Here is a 23,512-nt window from a genome sequence, read left to right on the forward strand (position 1 = left end):
CTACGATACAGAAATATTCTAATATGTGCAGCATGACTGCAAAAAAGAGGACCTGGAACAGCCCCAGTGTTGTGTGGAGGACAGGGTGCTGTTCCAGCAGACACCACTAGGGGTCAGAGTGAGATCACCACAGAGTCAACTATTGCAACACAGATCGGTGTGTGTGCCACAGGAGGTTGGTGGTACCTTAATTGGGGAGGACGTTCTTGTGGTAAAGGCTGGAGCGGAATTGGTGGAATGGTATCAAATACATCAAACACATGGTTTCTATGTGTTTGATGCCATTCCACTTACTCCGTTCCGGCCATTATTATGAGCCGCCCTCCCCTCAGCAGCCTCCACTGGTGTGTGTGTGTGTGTGTGTGTGTAGATGCGTTCGTGAATTAGTGTTGCGCGGGTTGACTCCTAACCCGCAGCCCCCATGGTTATATCCGCGGGGCGGGTGGGTTTAGGGTCATGAAATATTGGGTGGATGAAGGATGGGTGGAAGGGTGAAGGGCGGGTGGGTTGAATAAAGAGAAAACCTTAGACCTCCCGGGTGGCGCAGTGGTCTAGGGCACTGCATCGCAGTGCTAGCTGCGCCACCAGAGTCTCTGGGTTCGCGCCCAGGCTGGGCTGGGTTCGCGCCCAGGCTCTGTCGCAGCCGGCCGCAACCGGGAGGTCCGTGGGGCGACGCACAATTGGCATAGCGTCGTCCGGGTTAGGGAGGGTTTGGCCGGTAGGGGATATCCTTGTCTCAGTATGTAAAAAAAAAATGTATGCACTCTACTGTCTCTGGATAAGAGCGTCTGCTAAATGACTAAAATGTAAAAATGTAAAACAATATCTTAAATGCCTTACAGAGAAAGTTAACGTCGATCGACTCAGGCAAAAAGGACAATGTTGGAGTTTAATTTAATAAGAGAAAAGCTGCAGAGAGTTGAAAATAAAGAGAAGGGAGGGCCAGAAAAGTCATGTTTGGGAAAGATTTGGTGAAGTGGTGAAAGGGGATGATAGCAGTGTCGGCGATGTGATGATTGTGAGGCGCTATACATTTACATTTAAGTCATTTAGCAGACGCTCATATCCAGAGCGACTTACAAGTACATACATTCATACTTTTTTTTGCACTGGTCCCCCGTGGGAATCGAACCCACAACCCTGGCGTTGCAAGCGCCATGCTCTACCAACTGAGCCACACGGGACCACTATACAAATTCAACAGTCACAAGACAGGGACTTCAAATAGGCCAATGGCACGTCAAGGGAACTGTAGCATACTGTTAGGATTTGTTAAATGGAAACTGAAATCTGAACACTGAAAGTAGGTCTGTAACCTCTCAAGCCTCGATCAGACCGACAGTATATTGCATTTTGGTTCACCAGAAGTACATTCATTTCCAATGGAACGCTGCGTTTGCCTCTGTGTGGTGCATACGTTGGATGTATCGAACGTATGCATCAAATTGTATGCGGAGACTTGACAGAAATACTTGCAAAAGGAATGAAAGGAAGTGAATGTAGAATTTTTGTTGCACACATATCCACTAAAATGTTGGATTACATAATGAAAAAAGTTTAACTTCAGAATTTATTACGCAGTATTGATGCAAAAACGCTGTCGCTCTGATTGAGGCATTACTATAAATTCCTGCAGAATTAAGCATTTCTTGCAGTGAAATGATATACCAAATGTAGGCAACATTTTTACTCGGGAACAGGAGCGGAGAAATAGGATTTCTTTCATCATCTTGAGAGAATGTGAATGTGCAGTTAGAGACCGTCTGTAGAAGTGCTGTCTTTATCAGCATCATCAAATCATCAAATCATCAAAGCATTTCAAACACATCAAATATGGATCCAAGCCCAACTGAAATCTTATCAGAAACATGTTGGGTCGTTTACAACTTTCTATTTCCTTACAACCGGTCAAACTGATATCATTTGGACATTTTGCACAGAAAATCTTTTCCGTCTTTTTTGTTATTGCATTTTATCCCCGGTCCCTAAATGTATTTGCTCCTCGAAAAAAAGCAGAGATGACAGAGAACATTACCGATGTCAACTAGATTGAAGCATTCATTCTATCCATTTATGACATTATTCTGGTGAGCAAGTATTTATTTAGTCTTCAAGGGCAACATACAATGACAGCAGAGAAGCTTAATGTATCTAATTCTAGACAAGTTGACTAACAAATAGCCTAAAAAAAAAAATCGGGTAAATTATACGCATAAACATAGCCTATTTAAATCAGGCTAAAGAAAATGATCCTGCAACCTTTGTCAAAAAAATATTCTGCTGTCTCGGACTGCAGCCTCAGATTTTCACTTTATCACATATAATTGGGTGGCGCGTGTTTGTGAGTGTGAATGTATGCAGGGTTCATACATATTGTGACAGATGGAATTTCGTGACTTCTCCATGACTTTTAACCACATTTCCATGATCAACAACTGCCGGTGTCTCTATGTATGTATCAAAAAGTAAGCATGATGTGGTATCGACACTGGGAGACTGCCCTTTGATCCCATGTACCATCTCCTGTCATTGTGTAAAGCACCCCCCCCCCCCCCCACAAAGTAGAATACCTGTATAAAACACATGTGTGGTCAACGCTCAGTCTGGAGAGTGTGCAGGCTTTTGATCAATCCCTGCTAAAACACATCAGAGACAGTTTATCAAAGGTCTGGTTGAGCAGCTAATTAAAAAGAAAAAGTGGTTTGTTAGAGGGGAGACTGGAATAAAAGCCTACACACCCATTAGCTCTCCTGGAGGATGGCTGACCACCCTTGATGTATAACATAGCAACAATACAACCAAGTCATTTTTTTTATGCCTTTTGAAAAATTCGCTCATTCATTATATCAAAGAGCAAACGGCTATGGTAGGCTACACATATTTTAATTCAACTGAAGAAAGCCCACAAATGGTCTTCTGGAAAGGTATATTTTCTAGTTTAGTCATACTGTATTTATCTTAGCTACCTTAGAAGTGTTTACACTTTGCAGGCTATTGTGATGCAATGTCCCATACAATAGATTAGCCAAATCAACTGGAAGTATGCACAAAACGAGTTTTGAAAGGCACAGAATCCAAAAGGCTACATCTAACATTTTATCCTAAAATGACTGATTTACAAATTATTGTTTGGGTTCACATGGATCGATTCACCAGGATTTAACCGAATCCCAACTAATACAATCGCGAAGTGAATCGTTCATTTCGTCAAAAAGAATCCTTTAAATGAATCATATGAATCATTCAAAAAAGCAAATCGACTTTGTATGACCTTATTCGCGAGCGTCGGTAGAACGTAATTGTTTTTATACATGCTAATAATAGCTGAAAGTTAATTCGAGGATACAATATACAGTGTATGTTTTGAATTGTCTACTTAGTTATTAGTCTGTTCTCTATCGTATTTTATAGGCTTACCTGCTGCTACAATGTCCAACTGTCTCATCTCTCCTTGAGCAACGGCCCACTCGTCTCGTACACATGCTGGTGATGCGCGCAAACATAGAATGCGCTAGTCTCATTCCGATCCTGGCTGACATGTTGATTTTTATTTGATTGATCAAATATAAAAAAATTGTGCCTAAATAAATGACATTAACCGACATTATGAAATTAATTTCCATGACTTTTCCACACCTGGAAAACACAACCAGTTTTTTTTCTCATGACGATATGAACCCTGTGTGTGTCAATGTGGGTGTTTGTTTACCTGTAGCTCGACTCCATAGCCTGTGTACACAGTGATAGTGTATGTACAGTGTAGAAATGTTCCATCTGGTAGAGGGGGGTCGTCAGAAGAGTCTATGTATCCCTCTGGGTCGGAGAAATTCACCATACAGCCAGACACAGCTGGAGAGATAGTTTAGGAGAGGGGGAGGAGAGAAGGAGGAAATGAGAGGAGAGGAGAGGGGAGGAGAGGAGAGGAGGGGGACAGAAGAGGAGGTGAGGAGCGGAGATGACAAACAATACTGGAAAAATATTGGAAAAGCAATTTATTTTCACAGCGTAATCCAAGATGCTGGTGAGATAAGCACATCTATGTCTTCAGTCAGAGAAAGGTAAACAACTGCTTTCTGTAAAAAGGACGAGGCGTTCTCTAACATTGAGAACATTCTCTAACATATACCTGGTGAAGGTGTGTCTGCAGCCATGGTCGCCATGACAATAGCGGTGACCTCATCTCGCTGTCCCAGCGGTGTGTGTGTGGATGTGTGTGTCCCGGGCTGGGAGGAGGGGATGGGGTTGTTGTCGGATTGGGAGGGCTGTGACGGGAGGAGGGGTCCACTGTCGTGGGGCTGTGAGACTAGGGATCCTATCCTCTTCAACAGACCCTGCTGATCCAGAGAGAGACCTCCAGACAGGCCCCTCACGCTCAGTCCTCTGCCCAGGAGAGGCAGCAGGTCCTGGGGCTGAGCAGAGGGCAGGACCACCCCCCCTGTCTGGTAGAGGAGACGATCCTTCTGGGCCAGGAATGACTCGAGCAGATCACCAGTGGCACCCATCCCCGCCCTGGGCACTAACCCAACCACGGAACTTCTCCCTCGGGATGAGTCTATGTCTGTGTCCCCTACGGCTTGAGAAGGGGAGGGGGAGGAGGGTGGAGGTGTGGAGTCAACTTCACCTAGAGAAACGGAGAGAGAAAAATAATGTGTAAAAGAGAGTGAGACTACAGGTGATATGTAGTCTTTACACTTGTGCTGCTTTTAGCACTGAGAATAATTGTATTTTATACTCATTCTATGTTAGGGATCTCCTGCAGCCGGGCCTGTTTCCAGGGAGAAATGCAAACCAGTGGGACTGAGGAACTGGAGGGCCTGCTGTGAACGCTTAAGCTGGAGCAAAGAGAGAGACAGCTCCGAGCTCCCAGAAAGCCTTTCTTCTCTGTGTGTCTAGTGAATGTGATGTGGCTGTGTTAGGACCTGTTTTAGCCTGGTATAACATTACATGGATAAGCAAAAACCAGCAGGACTGAGGAACTCAAAGGGAAGCTCCTGAAAACCTTTCTCCCCTGCGTGTCTATGTGACTACGTGACTATGTCTGGAGAGTGTGGCTGTGTTAGGGCCTGTCTGGAGCAGGAAACTGTCCAGTTTCACCGTGTTCCGCTTTCTGTTCTACTGTTTGTTCCACTGTCTGTTCCACTGTTTGTTCTACTGTCTGTTCCACTCTCTGTTCTACTGTCTGTTCCACTGTCTGTTCCACTGTTTGTTCTGCTGTATGTTCCACTGTCTGTTCCACTGTCTGTTCCACTCTCTGTTCCACTCTCTGTTCCACTGCTTGTTCTACTGTCTGTTCCACTCTCTGTTCTACGGTCTGTTCCACTGTCTGTTCTGCTGTATGTTCCACTGTTTGTTCTACTGTCTGTTATATTGCCTGTTCCACTGTTATCAGGACTACTGGGGCGATCTGGCATCAGGACGAGCAGCCCAGCCCAATAACCTGCTCTTTATTGCACACACAAACAGGCAGAATGCACACACGCGCACACGCGCACACGCCACATGCATACACACCACCTGCATGCACACACATGCACACACATGCACACACACACTCACACAGGCAGACCACAGACTCTTTGGGCGAGGAGAGACAGGGTAGGCAGTCAGGCATGGCGGAGAGAGAGAGAGAGATAGAGAGAGAAGGGGAAGAGAAGGGGAAGAGAGAGAGAGAGAGAGAAGGGGAAGAGAGAGAGAGAGAAGGGGAAGAGAGAGAGAGAGAAGGGAGAGGGAGAGAGAAGGGAGAGAGAGAGAGAAAGTGAGAGAGAGAGAGAGAGAGAGAGAGAAGGGGGAGGGAGATAGAGAGAGAGAAGGGGAGGGAGAGAGAGAGCGAAGGGAGAGGGAGAGGGAGAGAGAGAGAGAGAGAGAAGGGAGAGGGAGAGAGAGCGAGGGAGAGGGAGAGAGAGCGAGCGAGAGAGAGAGAAGGGAGATGGAGAGAGAGAGAGAAGGGAGAGAGAGAGAGAAGGGGGAGAATGAAAAAGGGAGAGTGAGAAGAACATTTAAAAAAAGCAGAGACAGGCACACTGCTCCCACGCATGATAAAATAACATCTTCAAGTGCCCAGCACTAAAAAAGGATAGAACAGTGGACACAAGCCCGCAGGCACACACACACACGCACACCAACGCATACACTCGCACACACACACAGTCAGGCCCTTCATGGCCAGTGTATCACTGTGTTGCTGCCTAAACAGCAGCAACCCCTCCACTCCACACGGCTAAAACACTGGACCACTTACCACCTGCTCTCCGAACAGGCTGCTTTCTAGAAACCATATCCTCACAGTGACATAAAGAAAACAGCTTTGGACTTTGATAGTGTCGGTTGTGTCTGCAGAGAGTGTCAACTCCACCCATCGAACCTTCATCAGTCACCAACTCAACGTCTGCAGAGAGTGTCAACTCCACCCATCGAACCTTCATCAGTCACCAACTCAACGTCTGCAGAGAGTGTCAACTCCACCCATCGAACCTTCATCAGCCACCAACTCAACGTCTGCAGAGAGAGTCAACTCCACCCATCGAACCTTCATCAGTCACCAACTCAACGTCTGCAGAGAGAGTCAACTCCACCCATCGAACCTTCATCAGTCACCAACTCAACGTCTGCAGAGAGAGTCAACTCCACCCATCAAACCTTCATCAGCCACCAACTCAACGTCTGCAGAGAGAGTCAACTCCACCCATCAAACCTTCACCAGTCACCAACTCAACGTCTGCAGAGAGTGTCAACTCCACCCATCGAACCTTCATCAGCCACCAACTCAACGTCTGCAGAGAGAGTCAACTCCACCCATCGAACCTTCATCAGTCACCAACTCAACGTCTGCAGAGAGTGTCAACTCCACCCATCGAACCTTCATCAGCCACCAACCCAACGTCTGCAGAGAGAGTCAACTCCACCCATCGAACCTTCATCAGTCACCAACTCAACGTCTGCAGAGAGAGTCAACTCCACCCATCGAACCTTCATCAGTCACCAACTCAACGTCTGCAGAGAGAGTCAACTCCACCCATCAAACCTTCATCAGCCACCAACTCAACGTCAGCAGAGAGAGTCAACTCCACCCATCGAACCTTCATCAGCCACCAACTCAACGTCTGCAGAGAGTGTCAACTCCACCCATCGAACCTTCATCAGCCACCAACTCAACGTCTGCAGAGAGAGTCAACTCCACCCATCGAACCTTCATCAGTCACCAACTCAACGTCTGCAGAGAGAGTCTACTCCACCCATCGAACCTTCATCAGCCACCAACTCAACGTCTGCAGAGAGTGTCAACTCCACCCATCGATCCTTCATCAGTCACCAACTCAACGTCTGCAGAGAGAGTCAACTCCACCCATCGAACCTTCATCAGTCACCAACTCAACGTCAGATGAGAGAGTCAACTCCACCCATCAAACCTTCATCAGCCACCAACTCAACGTCTGCAGAGAGAGTCAACTCCACCCATCGAACCTTCATCAGTCACCAACTCAACATCTGCAGAGAGAGTCAACTCCACCCATCGAACCTTCATCAGCCACCAACTCAACGTCTGCAGAGAGAGTCAACTCCACCCATCAAACCTTCATCAGCCACCAACCCAACGTCTGCAGAGAGAGTCAACTCCACCCATCGAACCTTCATCAGCCACCAACTCAACGTCTGCAGAGAGAGTCAACTCCACCCATCGAACCTTCATCAGCCACCAACTCAACGTCTGCAGAGAGAGTCAACTCCACCCATCAAACCTTCATCAGCCACCAACTCAACGTCAGCAGAGAGAGTCAACTCCACCCATCGAACCTTCATCAGCCACCAACTCAACGTCTGCAGAGAGAGTCAACTCCACCCATCAAACCTTCATCAGCCACCAACTCAACGTCAGCAGAGAGAGTCAACTCCACCCATCGAACCTTCATCAGTCACCAACTCAACGTCTGCAGAGAGTGTCAACTCCACCCATCGAACCTTCATCAGCCACCAACTCAACGTCAGCAGAGAGAGTCAACTCCACCCATCGAACCTTCATCAGTCACCAACTCAACGTCTGCAGAGAGAGTCAACTCCACCCATCGAACCTTCATCAGCCACCAACTCAACGTCTGCAGAGAGAGTCAACTCCACCCATCGAACCTTCATCAGTCACCAACTCAACGTCTGCAGAGAGAGTCAACTCCACCCATCGAACCTTCATCAGACACCAACTCAACGTCTGCAGAGAGAGTTAACTCCACCCATCGAACCTTCATCAGTCACCAACTCAACGTCTGCAGAGAGAGTCAACTCCACCCATCGAACCTTCATCAGCCACCAACTCAACGTCTGCAGAGAGAGTCAACTCCACCCATCAAACCTTCATCAGCCACCAACTCAACGTCTGCAGAGAGAGTCAACTCCACCCATCAAACCTTCATCAGCCACCAACTCAACGTCTGCAGAGAGAGTCAACTCCACCCATCGAACCTTCATCAGCCACCAACTTGCATCCTGCTCACGAGGAGACGTGGATGATACACGACAACAGGTGTGCCTGATCTGATACAAATCTACGTTTTTCTTCCTCATTGGGTTAAACACTAAAAGGGTTTTGGTACAGTACATCTTCTCAGCTGAGCTCTTTATATTGTATAGGAGCGAATCCATTCATAGATCTATATTGTAAATGTGTGACTACATTGACTGTGTCTCTCAACCCAACACTAGTGCCCCATGTATTTATGACTAGAAGTGGATCAGACCGAACCACTACCATCTAACTCCAAACCCTTATTTAACTAGGCACATCAGTTATGAACAAATTCTTATTTACAATGACGGCCTAGGAACAGTGGGTTTAACTGCCTTGTTCAGGGGCAGAACGACAGATTTGTACCTTGTCAGCTCTGGGATTCAAACTTGCAACCTTTCGGTTACTAGCCCAACGCTCTAACCACTAGGCTACCCTGCCGACACTCCTCACAGGAACACGGTGGTTTCTGTCGAAAAGGTAGTGCTGTATTCATGGAATGACCAAGGACAATAAGGAGGATTTTACAGACCCAACTTTCTTTATACAACAACAAATGATACAAATGCTGTACAAACACCATTAAACCAATGTCTTTGTGATGGTGATGACTCACTCCCTCACAGTAGGGATGTTTTGGTATTACCAAGGCGTTATATTCTGCGTGCTCTGAAAAGCCCCCCCCCAAAAAACACAACAATGGATGTTATGATCAGGGATGAAGGAAAACACCTCACTCTCTGACATCCTGATGTCAGTATTCGGTACCTCGGAGATTTGGCTTGTAGAGAATGAAATACAACATCTAATGCTGTTGGCCTATCCTGAAACTTTCTAGCAGTATGCCTTTAAAACACTTTAAAAACACAACCTGGAAACACAGACTCACTACCACTCATTCACTAACTCTCTCTCTCTCTCTCACACACACACACACATACACCCACCCACGCACACTCACAAGATATCAAGTTCACACCCATGTGGAGCTGAGTAACACATTATCATGTCCCTGACACAGTGTTCAACACATCGCTGTGTGTGTGTGTGTGTGTGTGTGTGTGTGTGTGTGTGTGTGTGTGTGTGTGTGTGTGTGTGTGTGTGTGTGTGTGTGTGTGTGTGTGTGTGTGTGTGTGTGTGTGTTTGAGACTATGTGCCGAAACATTAACGAAGCCAAACATCTCAATGAAGAAGAGACAAAGTGAGGAAGGACAATTGTGTGTGTGAGAGAGAGAGAGAGAGAGAGAGAGAGAGAGAGAGAGAGAGAGAGAGAGAGAGAGAGAGAGAGAGAGAGAGAGAGAGAGAGAGAGAGAGAGAGAGAGAGAGAGAGAGAGAGAGAGAGAGAGAGAGAGAGAGAGAGAGAGAGAGAGAGAGAGAGAGAGAGAGCGAGCGAGCGAGCGAGCGAGCGAGAGAGAGCTGTCTATATGATGTGTGGGAACACAATGAAGACATCCAAGGTTACGAAAACTCAAAAGGAACACACAGGAGGCGGTGTGGGTAGAGAAGAGGACCGCTGATTATACTGTCTGTTAGTCTGTTTTTATTGCTGTTGTTGTGAGATCTGACTGGCTAAGCTGAACACATCTGCAGACCCCAAACTGGCAACCTGGGACCCACCGTAACTATGAAAGCATTCCTTAGCTACGACGACAACACGCCACGGAGACATACTCTCATAACCGTCAGCTACACACAAACACACACGTCGATGCTATCTGTAATTGGATGTTTGAGTCTGGCTGTGGGTTGGCTGGTGGACTGATTTAAAGTAGAGCAGTCATCGAATCGACCAATCAGCAATAACCTCAGAGTAGATCATCAGATGAAGCAAACTGCCCCTCAGATACACTGATTCACGCACGCACGCACGCACTCACGCACACACACACACACACACACACACACACACACACACACACACACACACACACACACACACACACACACACACACACACACACACACACGCACACGCACACGCACACGCACACGCACACACGCACACAACCAATGTTCCCTCAATTTATGGGGGGGCACTGAGCACATTTCAGGTCTGCTAAGCACAAACTTGAACGTTGTGAAAATTCTGTGCAACTCCCGGCGCGCGTTTACTGTGAACACTGAGACTATATCTGTTTTAAGTAGGCTACTGTGGCTAGTTGATCATAATGTAGGCCTACCAGAGTAGGTCCTACAGAGTAGGCCTCCAACCATCAAAAACAATGGAGAAAATGCACCCCATAACATTATAACATGGAAATAGCGGTTTTATCATTCACTCTATAGTAGTAACCAATGTGGGGTTTACATTCCATGACACTTTGGGGAAAAAACATGCAGGGCTTGATATTAACCTGTTTATCCACTTGTCCTTGAGAAAAGGAGGTGACTGAATATTTTGTTGTAATGTTTTATGCAAGAAACCACTTTCCAAAATACAATTTATTATTACTCCCATACTCCCATACCATTATTACAGAGAATCAGACAAATTATGCTATCCTCTGCCTTTTGGTTACTTAGTTTATTCAAGCCTGTCTCAAAATACAACACTTCCCCTTTAAGACATAAAAAAAAGCTCTTTACCTGACTTGCTTTTCAAAGATGTCTAGAAACAGTGGGGTAAAGTACTCAAGTAAAAATAGTTTAAAGTACTACTTAAGTCATTTTTGGGGGTATCTGTACTTTATTTTACTATTTATATTTTGGATAACTTTTACTCCATACAGGTATCTTTACTTTTACTCAAGTATGACTATTGGGTACTTTTTCCACTACTGGCTAGAAATGTACACGTTTGGTGATCTTGTAAGCAATCCCTCCCACATTGCTGACTACAAATGATCTATAACTGGGATAATAACTCACTAACTAGCAAAGAATGTAAACAAATGTGGCTACAGCTCTCACTTTGATCTCTAAAACAAACGCATAATAATCGTGACCGCTCATGTTGTAAAACAGTCCAGTTCAAAGAGAACGACACAAATCCATATATGGCAATGGTCTATTTGCATATAGGCCTACTGCAGCTCTGATTGGTTATGGCGCACTGGTCTGTGTAGAGCAGCCGGATGTGATTCAGCCTGGATTCAAACCAGGGACTGAAGTGACGGCTCTTGCAATGAGATGCAGTGACTTAGACCGGTGCACCACTCGGGAGCCCAAAAGTCTTGCATAGTTTGCATACTAAGTCTTGCATAGATCGTTTTGTTTTGGTATGTTGAATTGAAAGTGGCTAATATTGCATTGATCCGATAACAATTCCCACAATAAAGGGAAACATTGATAGTGTTAATTAACAGGGAAAACTCTAGAAAGTTCAGGGAAGTTCAATCTCATGCTTCTCTGCAGGAGCTGATATTTCTCCTGTGCAGCAGTCCCGGGGAGTTGCAGTTTAGAGGGAACATTGCACTCAACTACTAAACAAACACACACTAAGTTCGAAAGCCTTGGGTTCTAAAGCCTTTGGTTCTTGACTCACACCGTCCTCATGCCATTGTTCAGGGTTCCAGGCACAGAGTCCCATCTGGGTCGTATGTGGTGTCAGAAGCAGGTGCTATTCCACCCAGGCATGACCAACTCTTATGAACAGATGGCATCATCTGTGGGCTCTCTCTCCTCTCTTCTCTCTCTCTCTCTCTCTCTCTCTCTCTCTCTCTCTCTCTCTCTCTCTCTCTCTCTCTCTCTCACACACACCCTCCTCTATCCCTCTATTTATATACCTCCTCTGTACTCTGTACTCTGTCCATACCTCTCCTCTCCTTTCATCCCATCCTCCCTCTCTCTCTGCCCCCAGATCTTCTCTATACAGAGAATGTTGTGTAACTATGTATCTCAAGGGCAACACATAAGTTATTAATAAGCACTATTAGCAATGATTAATAAGCCCTTTCAACAAAATGTGTGTTGGCCTACTGTTTCAAACTGCCTCCCAACTCAATCATGTCTAACAAAGAAGGTTCGTGTAACCACGCTCACAAGACGAGTCACCTTGCCTGAGACCTGAAGACTTGGGTTAGCTCCCCAAGCCGATGGCAAGGTTCTTGAACATTCTCCATGTTGACGTCCAATCCCCATGGAAACCCTCGGGCTAAAAGGCATTCTTCCTCCACTCTTCTTCCTCTCCTCCATTCGATCTCTCCATTCACAATTAATGTGGCCAGTGAGGAGAAATATCTATCTGTTATTTTATTCATGTTTCCTGCACAGCTTCAGGCTGGAAGAAGTCCATGTACCTGTGATACATGTTCTATTACACACACACACACACACGTGCATGCACGCATGCACACGCACACACACACACACACACACACACACACACACACACACACACACACACACACACACACACACACACACACACACACACACACACACACACACACACACGTTTGTGTGCTCACTGTGCAGATGTATGTGCGTTAAGAGCAGTGAAAACAGAACAGGGCTTTCTGTCCCTAGAGAGAAGCTGTCTGTTACTTCTGCCAATGTCCCTTTGCTACTGTCCCCCCCCCCCCCCCACACACACTTCCCCCATCTCTCTCGCGCCCTCCTTCTCTCACCATTCATCTCTCAATATCCTCCTTTCCTTTAGTTTCTCTCCCTCAGTCTCATTCCTTGATGCTACTGGTAACTGGAGGGAGACAGGAGTGTGAGTAGAGTTTCTAACTAGGCTATAGTGGAGCCAAAGAGCAGGCTTCGGTGAATCCTAACCCGATTTCTTTCAATAGCAACACGGCCATGTATAGCTCGTTATTCACTCCTCCGCTCTCTCACTTGTTCTCCTCTCTCTATCTACGGTTGTACTGTAGGTTTCATGATGACCACTTCTCTGCTTCCCTTCTCCTCTTCTTTCTATCCTACTATCACACTGCAGCCATACGTGCCTCGTCAGTCCATCTTTTTCTACTCTTCTCCCACGTTCCAACTACCTAGCCGTATCTCATCCTGCTACCAAGAACGATGACACCATCCAAATCATCTCTGGTGGTATCACAGAAATATCAGTTATCCTCCTGGGTTATGTCATCAATATGGGGCCTGGGTCAACCTAATGGGTGATGTCATCAACGTCAGTCAGTCATGGTCCCATCAGTTCTATCCATCTGGGAGCTCAGGTTGCAGAGAAGAGTCTTTGTGTGTGTGATCTATCGAGAGGTAGGTGTGTGTGTGTGTGTTAGTGTGTGTGTGTGTGTGTGTGTGTGTGTGTGTGTGTGTGTGTGTGTGTGTGTGTGTGTGTGTGTGTGTGTGTGTGTGTGTGTGTGTGTGTGTGTGTGTGTGTGTGTGTGTGTGTGTGTGTGTGTGTGTGATGAATCTTACAGCAGGACTGTACCAGAGATTTTTCTTCCATTAAAATGCTTCTGCGGACCGCCTAAGCATTTTATTTATTTATTTAGTCACACATTTTTTCGATGGAAAAATGCTTTCAGTTAAAAGACTAAAACCAGATATAAATGATGTAGAAAAGATATTGGACTTAGACTGAGTGTACAAAACAATAGGAACACCTGCTCCTTCCATGACATAGACCAGCCGAATCCAGGTGAAAGCTATGATCCCTTATTATGTCACCGGCGCTTGTGTTGTCTTAAGTGTCTAAAATGACCCGCCACTATGTTTAACAGCAGAGAAAACCCCCTAAATGAAATTTTTTCAACTTGAAATTTGATGACTTTTCCTAGAGTGACCCCGACATTAGAAAAATTGAAACATCGCCTTTGTTCATATTTCCATGAAAGCTGTACACCACCAGGGTACAAAGATTGTCTTAGGGTCATCTTTGACCCGGCAGTTATAAAATAATTTACACACCACAAAAACCACAAGGACACAGCATCTCCCCTCCACGACCCCACACATGACTCAAGTTCACAGACAAAATAAAAACAATTTCGGACAAAATAAACAAAATTTCAGACAAAATAAGAATGTCTTGAAAGCTGAAGTTACTAAGGGGGAATGCAGTCAGAGGCTATAAAGGTGCTGCAGATGACAGTCCCCCCAGTTCTCTCTTTGCTGAAGCCATGAGTGCACGTTTCAGTGCCCAACAGGTCGTAGATCTGATTTATTCAGATGTCCAGGAGGAACAAGAGAACAATGATTTAGAAGAGGAGGAGGTATCTGAGGAAGAAGATGGGGAAGAATACAGCCCAGAGCATGATGCATCATCTTCAGATGAAGAAGAAATCCCCCAAGCTGAAAGAGAGACCTTTCTGTCAAAGAACAGCCAAATAACATGGTCCTGGTCACCATATGATAACCAGGGCAGGATTGTAGCACAAAATGTCATAAGGATGACCCCAGGGCCCACAAGACATGCAGTTGCCCATGTCCAGGACATCGCCTCAACATTCTACATGTTCATCACACCAGCCATTCAAACAAATCATCCTGGAGATGACAAATTTGGAGGGTTTCTGTAAATATGGAGACAAGTGAAAAAGGATGGATGAGATTGACCTGCGTGCCTACATAGGGCTGCTAATCTTAGCGGGTGTGTATAGGTCCCAAGGCAAGGCTACATGTAGTCTCTGGGATGCTGAGAGTGGAAGGGTGATTTTCCATGCCACGATGCCACTGAAAGTCTTTCACACTTTCTCAAGAATGCTACGGTTTGATAACCGTGAGTCAAAACCTGCAAGACGTGTGAGAGACAAACTGACGGCCATAAGAGAAGTCTGGGAGAAGTGGATTGAGCGTCTGCCATGCCTTTACAACCCTGGGCCTGAAGTAACAGTGGATGAGCAACTGGTTTCATTCAGCGGTACATTTTAATTTTCATATCTGTAACGTAAGTGATTTTCACTGTTAAATTGTATTATGTATTCCTGTAATATCATTGATTTGTGATTGTTTTCTGTGACACTGATACTGATTACTGATAGTAATCTCTTTTGTCAAAAGGTTGCTGTCCTTTCCGGCAGTATATGCCCAGCAAGCCAGCAAAGTATGACATCAAGATATGGGTGGCCTGTGACGCAATCCAGCTACGCTTGGAAGATGCAAGTCTACACAGGGAAGCTGACCAGTGGAGGCCCGGAGAAGAACCAGGGGATACGGGTTGTGCTTGATGTGACAGATGGACTGAGGGGGCACAATGTCACTTGAGACAGTTTCTTCACCTCTTATGAACTCAGCCAGCAGCTCCTGAAGAGGAAGATTACCATGGTTGGCACAGTTAGAAAGAACAAGCCTGAGCTCCCCCCTGCAGTCCTCGCAACAAGAGAGAGGCCTTCTCATCAAAGTTGGCCTTCACCCCCACCACCACTCTAGTTTCTTACCTCCTAAAGAGGAACAAGAATGTGGTCCTCCTGAGCACACTGCACAAAACGGCTGAGATCAGTGATCGTGAAGACAGGAAGCCAGCCATCATCCTGGACTACATCCACAACAAAGGAGGCGTGGACAACCTGGTGGTTGTAGGTGATTGGAACTTACAGCTGCAGGAGGATGACTGCCCGCTGGCCCCTGGTCATCTTCCATAACATCCTTGATGTGTCCTTATACAATGCCTTCGTGATATGGAACAAGATCAACCCTACCTGGATGCCTGATAAGCGGAACAAGAGGGTGATCCTGGAGCAGCTGGGAAAGGCACTTGTAACCCCACACATTCAAAGAAGGGAGCGCCTCCCCCGCACAGCAGCCTCTGCTGCGCTTGTGAAAGCTGTTCAGGGGGCTGAATCTTGTCCTGATCCAGCTGAGGCTGCAGCTGGGGCAGGCAAGAGGAGGAGATGCCAATTATTTCCCCCAAAGAAGGAATGTAAAACAAATACTATGTGCTGCACATGTGAGAAATACATCTGCAAAGTCCATGCACACACACTTGCATGCTGTCCTACATGTGCTAATTAGAGTTGATTGATTTATGTTCTTAACGTTTTTGTTTTGTATCTATTATCTTATTTTATTCGTATTTATTGTTGTTGTTTATACACCTTGTGGGTGGGGGCAATGGTTAAAAAAATGGGTAAAGACTAGTATTTTGTAGTTGAATTCCTCATTGTACAGTATATAAGAATATATCACTATGTTGCCAAAAAAGTTCAAGACTGTTATTGTTTCCCTTCAATAAAATACATTCAAAACAACTTTCTGCACATTTCTTCTACTTTCTTAGGCTATACAAGTGCAATCTCTTGCTAAAAAAAATTATGTTTACACTTATGATTATACTTATACTTACACTTATACACTTATTACACTCACCTTTAGCAATAATAATAATAATTATAAACCTGTACTTTAGTAAAGAAAACAATTACGACAGGTGTGTTGTAATAAAAACGAGTGGTGTCCACTGATTAAATGCAGTCTTTCTGCATTGTGAAGAGGGAAAACCCAGATATTCACAAAGTTTGTGATGAATGACAGGTTGCTTCAAATTCAATTAAGCTGCTTTAATTTGTAGGGGTTTAGTGAAGGCGGGTCATTTTTTTTACCCTTAGGACAAGGGGAGTACACCGAATGTTACAACTACACGAGGGTTAAATCCACTTCAATCAGTGTAGATGAAGGGGAGGAGAAATGTTAAAGAAGAATTGTTAAGCCTTGAGAAATTTGAGACATGGATTGTATATGTGTACCATTCAGAGGGTGAACGGGCAAGACAAAAGACATAAGTGCCTTGGAACGGATTATGGTGGTAGACACACTGGTTTGAGTGTGTCAACAACTCCAACGCTGTTGGGTTTTTCACGCTCAACAGATTCCCGTGTGTATCAAGAATGGTCCAGCCAACTTGACACAACTGTCGGAAGCACTGGAGTCAACATGGGCCAGCATCCCTGTGGAACGCTTTCGACACCTTGTCCAGTCCATGCCCCCACAAGTTTGATTTGACTAAGAGAGTCACCATGCCGGAATGTTCTGTATTTAACTGTACTAATCGACACTCGAAAGAGTGTCATCTTAAATCAGTCGTAATTCTGATTATCATAGTTAATAATTGCCGTCCGTTTTGCCTTCCAATGTTGACCTGGCTAGGTTCTAGGTGACGCGAAGCTTTCAAATGAACCTTCTGCTGTAAAGGTTTAACAGTAGGCTAGCAACAGGTTCATAGACATTAAACCAGGTTGACTCTCTCGGGCAAGATGAAAACAACTACATGGACCATGATCATTTGCTTGTTATGGCCACATTAACCATGATTGTTAGCGATTTTTTGGTGGCATTCAGCCCCAGTGAGTAATATGGCTCGCTTCAAATTCAAATATTTCCAGCTTCATGCGCCATAGGGAGTTTTCCATAGGAATATGTCACCGCTATCGCTATCTACTGGTTTGAATGTCAATGGTATTATATGATATCCCTCTCTCTCTCTTTCTCCCCCTCTCCACTCTCCCCTACTCTCCACAGGCACAGATCAATCCCGTGTTCTAATTTCTAAAAATCCCAACTAGGTCAAATGTTTTTTTTTAAATGGTAACGTTTAAACTGCCATGGTAGCCATGACTGCGGTAGATGGAACTGCATTGCCTCCTAGCTGTCATAAAAGCAGGGTCATTTTGGCCTTGTGTACATGGTTTATAAAAAAATAATAAAATGATATGTGAATTCACAAGGCAGAAATGGTACTGCATATGATAGCTATGGGTGCCAGACAAAATCAAATCAATCAAAATCAAATCAAATGTTATTAGTCACATGCGCCGAATACAACAGGTAGACCTTACCATGACATGCTTACTTACGAGTCCCTAACCAACAATGCAGTTTTAAAAAATATGGATAAGAACATGAGATAAAAGTTACAAGTAATTAAAGAGCAGCAGTAAAATAACAATAGCGAGACCATATACAGGGGGGGTGCCGAGTCAATGTGCGGGGGCACCGGTTAGTTGAGGTAATATGTACATGTAGGTAGAGTTATTAAAGTGACTATGCATAGATGATAACATAGATGATAACATCAGAGAGTAGCAGCATTGTAAAAGAGGGGCGGGAAATGCAAATAGTCTGGGTAGCCATTTGATTAGATGTTCAGGAGTCGTATGGCTTGGAGGTAGAAGCTGTTTAGAAGCCTCTTGTAACGAGACTTGGCGCTCCGGTACCGCTTGCCGTGCAGTAGCAGAGAGGACAGTCTATGACTAGGGTGGCTGGAGTCTTTGACAATTTTTAGGGCCTTCCTCTGACACCGCATGGTATAGAGGTCCTGGATAGCAGGAAGCTTGGCCCCGGTGATGAAGGTTTTGTTGTGCCCTCTTTGTCGTGCCCTCTTGTCTTGGTGTACTTGAACCATGTTAGTTTGTTGGTGATGTGGACACCAAGGAACTTGAAGCTCTCAACTTGCTCCACTGCAGCCCCGTCGATGTGAATGGGGGCGTGCTCGGTCCTATTTTTTCCTGTAGTACACAATCATCTCCTTTGTCTTGATCACGCTGAGGGAGAGGTTGTTGTCCTGGCACCACACGGCCAGGTCTCGGACCTCCTCCCTATAGGCTGTCTCGTCGTTGTCGGTGATCAGGCCTACCACTGTTGTCTCATCGGCAAACTTAATGATGGTGTTGGAGTCGTGCCTGGCCGTGCAGTCATGAGTGAACAGGGAGTACAGGAGGGGACTGAGCACGCACCCCTGAGGGGCCCCCTTACCACCTGGGGGCGGCCCGTCAGGAAGTCCAGGATCCAGTTGCAGAGGGAGGTGTTTAGTCCCAGAGTCCTTAGCTTATTGATGAGCTATGAGGGCACTATGGTGTTGAACACTGAGCTGTAGTCAATGAATAGCATTCTCACATAGGTGTTCCTTTTTTCCAGGTGAGAAAGGGCACTGTGGAGTGCAATAGAGATTGCATCATCTGTGGATCTGTTGGGGCGGTATGCAAATTGGAGTGGGTCTAGGGATTCTGGGATAATGGTGCATATGTGAGCAATGACCAGCCCTTCAAAACACTTCATGGCTACAGACGTGAGTGCTACAGGTCGGTAGTTATTTAGGCAGGTTACGTTAGTGTTCTTGGGCACAGGCACTATGGTGGTCTGCTTAAAACATGTTGGTATTACAGACTCTGACAGGGAGAGGTTGAAAATGTCAGTGAAGACACTTGCCAGTTGGTCAGCGCATGCTCGCAGTACACATCCTGGTAATCCGTCTGGCCCTGCGGCCTTGTGAATGTTGACTTGTTGAATGGTCTTACTCACATCGGCTGCGGATAGCGTGATCACAGTCTTCCGGAACAGCTGGTGCTCTCATGCATGTTTCAGTGTTATTTGCCTCGAAGCGAGCATATAAGTACTTTAGCTCGTCTGGTAGGCTCGTGTCACTGGGCAGCTCTTGGCTGTGCTTCCCTTTGTAGTCTGTAATGGTTTGCAAGCCCTGCCACATCTGACGAGCGTCATAGCCGGTGTAGTACGACGGTGTAGAATGATTCAAATCTTATTTGTCACGTGCCAAATACAACAGATGTAGACTTTCCAGTGAAATGTTTGCTTCAGAGCCCTTCCCAATGATGCAGAGTTAAAAAATAATAATACAAAGGAAAATAGTAACACAAGAGGAATAAAAACAAGAATGGAGCTATATACAGGGAGTACAAGTACCAGATCAAAGTGCAGGGGCACGAGGTATTTGACATAGATATGTACATGAAGGCAGGGTAAAGTGACTAGGCATCAGGATAGATAATAATAAGAGAAAAATAAAGAACAGAGTAGTAGCAGAATATGATGAGTGTAAAAGTGTCTGTGTGTGTATATGTGTGTTTGTGTTGTGTCGGTATGTGTGTGTGTGTATGTAGTGTATGTGAATGTGTGTGGGCTGTGTGAGAGTGTCAGTGTAGTGTGTGCAAGTGAGTGTGTATATACTGTATAGTCCAGTGGTGGTCGGTGCCGTTTAAGATGAGGGAGGACAATTATTTATTTTTTATGAGCATGGCCTTATCTCTATTACAGCATAATGTTTGACTGTCATTCATATGCCATTCACCCAGCTTAATGTACAATCGATAGGTTTAGGCTACTACATGATACTCAACTTTTCCTTGTACCTATCATGAGGTTGCTACAACTTTATAACGTAGGTGCACAGGTCGAGAGAAAAATTAAGAGTAATCAAGGTGACAGCCAGTCTTGCCTGCATCTAGCTGATCTAGGGTGTAATCATTAGTCCAACAGTTGCAAACGACAGTTTCTATTGGACAAATTCAGGAATGTTTAAAAAGCTTAATTCTGTTTGCTTCCGTTTAATAATTTTTTTCCCAACAGAATTGGCAGAATGAATACACCCCATGATCACACGCAAATACAGTTCACTTTCATAGCAGCCACATACAAACAGCATGATCATTTTGCTCGTTGTAGAATTCCTTCCCGCATCTACGCACTCTCCTCCTCTCACCTTTTCCCTTCGCTTGTGGACTTCAGTGCACAACACATTAGATGTCTGTGACCAGGCGAAAAATCCTTTCCAAGTCAAACCTTCATATCATAACCCTAACCAACCAATGTCACCATATTAGCTAACGTCATAGCTGGTCAACATAGCTACTTGAACTAATGCATTTGTAAACTCGCTACAATCTTGCAATACAGTGTACAGTCAGCAAGCAGTTTAGCGGTTACACCGGCTGATCCCGGTGGCAAACATTAATAAAACCAAAATGTACCTTGACTTGGAAGAGTTCCAGTGTTGGCTAGCCATAGCCAGCTAGCTAACATAGCATCACTCTCTGTTTGAGCCAGGTGTTTGAGTAGGCTAAACTAGCTAGCTGCCTTCACTAGCTCTCTCGCTCTCTTTTGCTTCTCCTTCATTTTTAAATAAATACATTTGTTCAAAAGTGTTCAATTATTGTCTTTCTCTCTCTTTGAGTCAACTACTCAACACGTGTTATACACGGCAGTGCTAGCTAGCTGTAGCTTATGCTTTTAGTACTAGATTCGTTCTCTGATCCTTTGATTGGGTGGACAACATGTCAGTTCATGCTCTAATAGGTTGTAGGACATCCTCCGTAAGTGGTCATAATTGCTGTGTATGTCTATGGAATGGGGTGAGAACCACGAGCCTCCTAGGTTTGGTATTGACATTTCTGAAGCTTCTATTTTGCAATAGTCTCTAGTAAACACCATAGATTTTCACAGCATACTACTATTCCCAGAGTGCATTTCAACCCCCAGGGTGCAATGCTCCGCCCAGGGCTACTGGCTGGCTGCAGACAAACGTGAAATAGTCTCAATATATGAGTGAATTTCACAGAACTTTTGGTTTGTAATCATATTATAATGCTCACATGAATGTCATGCTGAACATATGTTCATATCTGTAACGATTGTTCTCCTCCTCGTCTGAGGAGGAGCATGGATCGGACCAAAACGCAGCGTGTTGTGAAGACATAATGAATTTATTTAAACAAGACGAACACGAAGCACACTTGAGAAATTACAAAACAAAAAACAAAGTAGACCGACCTGAACATGAGAACTTACAGAAACACGAAGAACGCACGAACAGGAACAGACTAGACAAACGAAACAGTCCCGTGTGGTACATACACTGACACGGAAGACAATCACCCACAAAGAAACGGTGTGAACAGCCTACCTTAATATGGTTCTCAATCAGAGGAAACGTCAAACACCTGCCCCTGATTGAGAACCATATACGGCTAATTAACAATGAAACTAAACATAGAAACAAACAGACTGCCCACCCAGCTCACATCCTGACCAACTAAACACAGCTAAACAAAGGAAAATAAGGTCAGGAACGTGACAGTACACCCCCCCCAAGATGCGGACTCCGGCCGCAAAACTGAACCTATAGGGGAGGGTCTGGGTGGGCATCTGTCCACGGTGGCGGCTCTGGCTCTGGACGTTGTCCCCACCTCACCATAGTCAATCCCCGCTTCCGTAGCCTCCTCCCAATGGCCACCCTCCAAATTAACCCACCTGGATTAAGGGACAGCACCGGACTAAGGGTGCTGTCCCCCTGACGGCTCTGGCTGCTCATGGCTGGCTGACGGCTCAGGCTGCTCATGGCTGGCTGACGGCTCTGGCTGCTCATGGCTGGCTGACGGCTCTGGCTGCTCATGGCTGGCTGACGGCTCTGGCTGCTCATGGCTGGCGGACAGCTCTAGCGGCTCCTGTCTGGCGGACAGCTCTAGCGGCTCCTGTCTGGCGGACGGCTCTAGCGGCTCCTGTCTGGCGGACGGCTCTAGTGGCTCCTGTCTGGCGGACGGCTCTAGCGGCTCCTGTCTGGCGGACGGCTCTGAAGGCTCAGGACAGACGGGCGGCTCTGAAGGCTCAGGACAGACGGGCGGCTCTGAAGGCTCAGGACAGACGGGCGGCTTTGAAGGCTCAGGACAGACGGGCGGCTTTGAAGGCTCAGGACAGACGGGCGGCTCTGAAGGCTCAGGACAGACGGGCGGCTCTGAAGGCTCAGGACAGACGGGCGGCTTTGAAGGCTCAGGACAGACAGGCGGCTTTGAAGGCTCAGGACAGACGGGCAGCGCAGGCGGCGCTTGGCAGACGGACAGCTCAGACGGCTGAGGCAAACTGTAGGCCTGGTGCGTGGTGCCGGAACTGGAGGTACCGGGCTAAGGACACGCACCTTAAGGCTAGTGCGGGGAGCAGCAACAGGACTCTGGAGACGCACAGGAGGCTTGGTGCGTGGTGCCGGAACTGGTGGTACCGGGCTGGAGACACGCACCATAGGGCTAGTGCGTGGAGGAGGAACAGGACTCTGGAGACGCACAGGAGGCTTGGTGCGTGGTGCCGGAACTGGTGGTACCGGGCTGGAGACACGCACCATAGGGCTAGTGCGTGGAGGAGGAACAGGGCTCTGGGGACGCACAGGAGGCTTGGTGCGTGGTGCCGGAACTGGTGGTACCGGGCTGGAGACACGCACCATAGGGCTAGTGCGTGGAGGAGGAACAGGGCTCTGGAGACGCACAGGAAGCCTGGTGCGTGGTGTAGGCACTGGTGGTACTGGGCTGGGGCGGGGAGGTGGCGCCGGATATACCGGACCGTGCAGGCGTACTGGCTCCCTTGAGCACCGAGCCTGCCCAACCTTACCTGGTTGTA

The 23,512-nt window shown here is 46.2% G+C and overlaps 1 protein-coding gene across 1 annotated transcript in view; it reads right to left on the bottom strand.

Moving 5' to 3' along the window:
• LOC120021860 (seizure 6-like protein) overlaps positions 1–23,512 on the bottom strand; it is a 65,027-nt gene that overhangs the window by 20,726 nt on the left and 20,789 nt on the right. Inside the window, exons 2-3 of the mRNA XM_038965705.1 lie at positions 4,331–4,621; positions 3,710–3,849 (exon numbers count right to left, since the gene is read on the bottom strand). Coding sequence (XP_038821633.1) covers positions 3,710–3,849; positions 4,331–4,621 — 431 coding nt within the window. The remainder of the gene's footprint in view (positions 1–3,709; positions 3,850–4,330; positions 4,622–23,512) is intronic.

This window comes from Salvelinus namaycush, chromosome 26 (assembly GCF_016432855.1).
Source record: "Salvelinus namaycush isolate Seneca chromosome 26, SaNama_1.0, whole genome shotgun sequence".
Lineage (NCBI taxonomy): Eukaryota > Metazoa > Chordata > Actinopteri > Salmoniformes > Salmonidae > Salvelinus > Salvelinus namaycush.